The sequence below is a fragment of the Protomyctophum bolini genome, assembly GCF_963924005.1.
Source record: "Protomyctophum bolini genome assembly, chromosome: 16".
In the NCBI taxonomy this organism is placed as follows: domain Eukaryota; kingdom Metazoa; phylum Chordata; class Actinopteri; order Myctophiformes; family Myctophidae; genus Protomyctophum; species Protomyctophum bolini.
In genome coordinates this window covers 35,090,573-35,095,572 of record NC_137877.1, presented here as the reverse complement: position 1 = coordinate 35,095,572, position 5,000 = coordinate 35,090,573, and the positions used below count along the sequence as shown (strand labels likewise).

At 47.7% G+C, this 5,000-nt stretch overlaps 1 protein-coding gene across 1 annotated transcript in view; it reads left to right on the top strand.

Moving 5' to 3' along the window:
• efnb2a (ephrin-B2a) overlaps positions 1-5,000 on the top strand; it is a 28,319-nt gene that overhangs the window by 18,153 nt on the left and 5,166 nt on the right. Inside the window, exons 3-4 of the mRNA XM_080786667.1 lie at positions 639-731; positions 2,422-2,523. Of these exons, the coding sequence (XP_080642793.1) occupies positions 639-731; positions 2,422-2,523 (195 nt within the window). The remainder of the gene's footprint in view (positions 1-638; positions 732-2,421; positions 2,524-5,000) is intronic.

The following is a 5,000-nucleotide window of genomic DNA, read 5'->3' as shown; positions in this document are numbered from 1 at the left end:
TCTCTCACACTAAAAAGTGAAAAATCTATCCTCTTCTCTCATGGTTACTCTATGCTCCACAGAGTTGTGCGCCCAAAATAGGTGACATGCAAGCTCACAACGTCGTGTATCGGCTATTTTCTTTTCATTGTACAACAACGTATAAATTGGGTTTCAGTTTACGACCCTGTTTTGCTGCCTTATGTTGTCTATCTGTCCTCTCTTTATGTCCGCCTTGCCGGCAGGTTTTTTGCTTTATACAGATGGGAGCGTTAAGAGCTTTTTAAACGTGAGAGTGTGTTTTTATAACTGGCCAGTGCTCCCTGGAGCGTCGTCACCTGCTAATGTTACCATAAAACCTTCACTGTGTGGCCCCCCCAAAATGGCCGACCACGCATATGTTCGATTTTATTGTCAATTTTTCTTCCTCTCCCACCTTCTTTCCTCTCCTGCTTTACCCCCCCCCTCCCTCTCTGTCTCTCTCACACTCACCTCTAATAGTTCTAGCACCTTTTAAGATAGGGCTATAACTTTCGGTGTCTTTTTGCTATTTGTCTGTTTTTCTTTTCTTTTTTTCTCCCCAGAACATTTTGAAGCATTGATTTATGTTGTCTATAATCCTAACCTCTCTCTCTCTCTCTCTCTCTCTCTCTCTCCAGCTACATCTAACGGCACCATGGATGGCATCGACAACCAGGAAGGGGGCGTGTGCAAGACCAAATCCATGAGGATAATCATGAAAGTGGGCCAAAGTGAGTACTAGTAGAGTCATATCATGAAAGCCATGTTGAGAGGACACTGTGACAGCATGATCCTGTAGGGCAGGCTAACAGAAAGCACCATGACAACGCAATGACACAGACCCTCAAATCAAACCATCACATGTGTCACATGTTCAGGAGAGAGACCGAAGTTGAAAATGTCCAATTGTGTTGTAGTTGTGTTATAGGTGGGATGGGCGTGAGGAACAGGAACACGCCCGTATAAGGTCATAGCAGGATGTGCGGTAGATAACAGCTCCGTGGTCTCCATGACGCCTTGGGTTTCGTGCGGTGGGTGGGTGGGTTGATGCGTGGGTGGGCGGGGGACCAGATGTAATCTAGTGGAAATGTTGTGCACGCTCCCACGTGCGCACGCACGCACGCGCGCGCGCCACACACACACACACACACACACACACACACACACACAGAGAGCTGTCAAGTACGTATGGGCTGTCACAGGCCCGGCCTCTCCTGTCTTTTAATTAATGACGATGCTAATTCCTAAATGTGCAGCATACGTCTAGAGCTGTAATATCTGTAGGTCAGTGTTCTCCTCAGGAACACACACAAACACACACACTGAAGGTCAGAGAATTAATCACAGCTGGCACGCTTCGACGGAGAGGAGAGTAGAGGCGAGGAGAGGAGACTTACAGCACAGTAATGTGGGTCTAGCACTGATCACAGGGGGCGGATCCTTTGGGCCGAGACGTGTTTGAGTTGTTGTCGAGAATGGGAGCCGCGTCGGACCTGAAAGTTGTGGTGACAACGCATGCTGGGAATTTGAGTCTGAAGGTCGGACATGCTGGGAAAAAGACGTCAGAAGCTGAATGGGAGCTAAAAAAAAGAAAGTGGGCCTGGTGTTCTCAATAGGAGCTTCATGGGAGAATAGCAGCTCCAGATTTTGTTGAAAGAAACACAACACGGCCCAGAGGTAGTTCTGGGGTCGAGAATAGAAGCCGCTGCCAGAACACGGGTTCTAGTGTTCAGAAAAGCAGTGTAGCATTACCAAAACAGTAGGTCGAGAGCTGACAATAGAGGGATTAAGCTACAGACAAGTGATTGTAATGTAATGTAATGGAATAGGTGCCATGCGATCTGCCGTGCAAGAGAATACCGATGGTACAAACAGTTGTTTGTGTGTGTGTGCCCTGCCACAGCCCTGCCTGTGTCTGCAGCCCGATCTATCTCCCTGATGGATTTTGTTTTCTATAAAGGCCATGGGGTCCTCTGGGCTCGAGCTCTCTCCGCTCGCTGCTTTGCATGCTCTGCTGGTTTGTTTGTCAGATTCTGGTCCGCTGCTCTCTGTTAGTGTTATGGCTTTTGACACGTTACACTGATCTAAGATGCAGCACAGAACCTTTGTGTTAAGGACCTCTGTGTTTCTCTTTGGCCTTACAACCGAGATTGATCAGAGATCAATTAACCATTACAATCATTTAAGCCTGGCACCATCATACGATGGAAATAGCCGATCTGCACGCTCACAATGTGTCGCAATGCGACAGTGCCCTGTTACTGAACAAAAACTATAGCAATGATTAATTATAGACCTATTCAAAGAAATATATGCTTAGGCATCTTTTGAGAATGTTTGCCTATAACGACTTGCTAAAAACAGGGACGCTATAGAGTTTGATCTGATTGCATTGTTTTTTGTTCTCTGTGTTTGCTGCAGATCCTTCTGACCCCAGACCACCCAAAGACAACCCCACCAGACTGCCAAACCCGCCCAAGCATGCAGACAACAAACCAAATAACGAAGTGCTGGAAAAGCCAGGTGAGAGACGCTCATTCAATGAGGGATTTATTGAAAATATGTTGCGTGTTGGACTGTTGGTCCATGACTGTGGAGTCAGCTACAACCAGCTCTTCACTGAAAATAGCAGATCTACAAACTTGCCCCCCGGAATAGGGACGCTAGGGTTCAATTGGTTAATGGACAAGGCGAGAGTGTATGTGTGTGTGTGTGTGTGTGTGTGTGTGTGTGTGTGTGTGTGTGTGTGTGTGTGTGTGTTCAGAAAGAAAAAGGTCAGCAATCCATCAGGCTGGTAATTGAATGTTGCCCATGATGCCGATATCCATCGCTGCGGCTTCTCAGGGGCTGCTGCAGTCCTTCTTCCTGCGGCTGGGGTGGAGGGTGGGGGGTGGAATACAGATATCAGCCCCCTGAAATATCAGCCCCCGGGCCCCCAGGACAGAGTCAGAACCGCCCCCTCCCAACCAAATGCACTCTCAGACTTATGGGGGTCCTTGAAATGTAAAAGTTTGAGAAACTCTGGCGCAGAGGTGAAAAAAGGAGTGGGCTCTCGTATGGACTCTGGGGGACTCCGGTCAACAGAGTATCTATAGCTTTATTGTCCCCCGCCCCCTCCAAAAAAACAGCTGAAATGGGACCAAACATTTACACCATGCTGTGAGTTTTGGGGGAAAGAGGAACGGGAACAGAGTGGAGAAGTGACCTATATAAACAACCTTCCATCCATCCGTCTGTCCGTGATTGGCTGCAGGACAGATGGGGAGGTGACTTTGTTCCTGTGTTCCTTCCCAAATCCCAGCGACAGCCAGGCAATAAATCCACTGTGGCGCAGCGCTCTGCCTGCGTCAGCACCTTATCCTACTCTACTTTCCTCCCCTCCTCTCCCACTCTGTCCACTCCATCCGTCCCTTCGTCCATCCGTCCCTCCCTCCTGCCCTCCATCCCTCCCTCCTTTCTTCCTGCCCTCCCTTCTTCCATCCGTCCATCCAGGGTTCAGTTTGTAAAAAAAAGACAAAACACTTAACCACACCTACATTAACCACTTAAACCCTATATACTGCATGATACAACAGAAATAGCAATCCCCCAAATTGAGGCAGGGTTTAACGCTACTAAGCGTTGTGATATTATCAAACAAATATCAAACATATCAGACAGTCTGCATTTTCCAAACTGGAAATGTATAATTAATTCAGTCTGATCAGAAGTAGGGATAAACACTGACATATCCCCACCAGCCATCAAAATGCATGACCAAGGCGGGGATTAAAAGCAGAGGCTTGAAATCCGCACATCCATCAATCCCTCCATCTTGGAGCAGAGCAGCATATGGGTGTCGAGAGGTTCTGAGGCAGCATAATCCCCTTGTAAAACAACGTGGTGGTCCCTCTCTTTCGGGCTGCCTGCCATATCCCTTATCTAACATGTACACACACACACACACACACACACACACACACACACACACACACACACACACACACACACACACACACACACACACACACACACTCACACACACACACACACACACACATGCCAGCCATGCATGCGCACAAACTACGCACACACGCAAGCCCACTTCCATGGCATGAGCAGAACTTGTAGGGCCTCTGGGGGGGGGGGGGGGGGGGGGGACACAGCGCCAGACAGGGGGAGACAATAATCCTACTGCCCAGGGAACGGGCTCACGTCCTGGGGGAGAGGAGAACAGACCCGCCCTGGAGGTGCTGGAAAAACTCCCGGCTTCTGCAGAGAGCAACGCTATAGGCTTACATATAATTGATGTGTCACGATCATATCAAATATCTCTCTCTTTCGTTTTATTCTCCCTTTCTTCCTCTAGTGCCGTTTGTTTAGTTCCCTTTTTGTATGTCTCTTAAAGACGTAATTTATTCTAGGTGCCGTTCGGGCTGTACGGTATCTAAATGCAGTCTTTTGTATCTGCTATCAGGCTGCGTTCAAGGTCGTGGTTTTGACTCTCTGAATCTGAATGGCTCACGATCGAATGTGACCTTTCTTTTTTCTGAAAGCCTTCCAGACTCCAGAGGCAAGCTTCATTCTCTGAGCCATTGTGCTGTCTGCCTGTCTTCCATCATAACACCATGAAAAGACATTCCCCCTAGAGACCAAGAGCAGTGGTCTGTGAAAGTAGCAATAGCACAATATAGAAATACTCTCTTACAAGCAATATGTTACTTGACCAAAAGTACAAAAGAATTGGTATAACAATATCTTTTTGAAATGTCTCAAGCAGATCACAAGCTCATAACACGTCGTTGTGAGTACAGTCGTCAATAAAACGCTTTTGTAAAGGTGGATCACATCTTCATAGATCTCCATTGGGATCCCGTTAGATCAGTTAGATCAGACTTTCTGAGCAGACAGAAGGACTCACTCCCCACATTTACCACCACAGTCTGAGAACTGTCCTCTTCAGACTTCACCTCACCCCCTATACCACTCCTCTCTTCCTTATATCCCTTCTTGTCACCTTC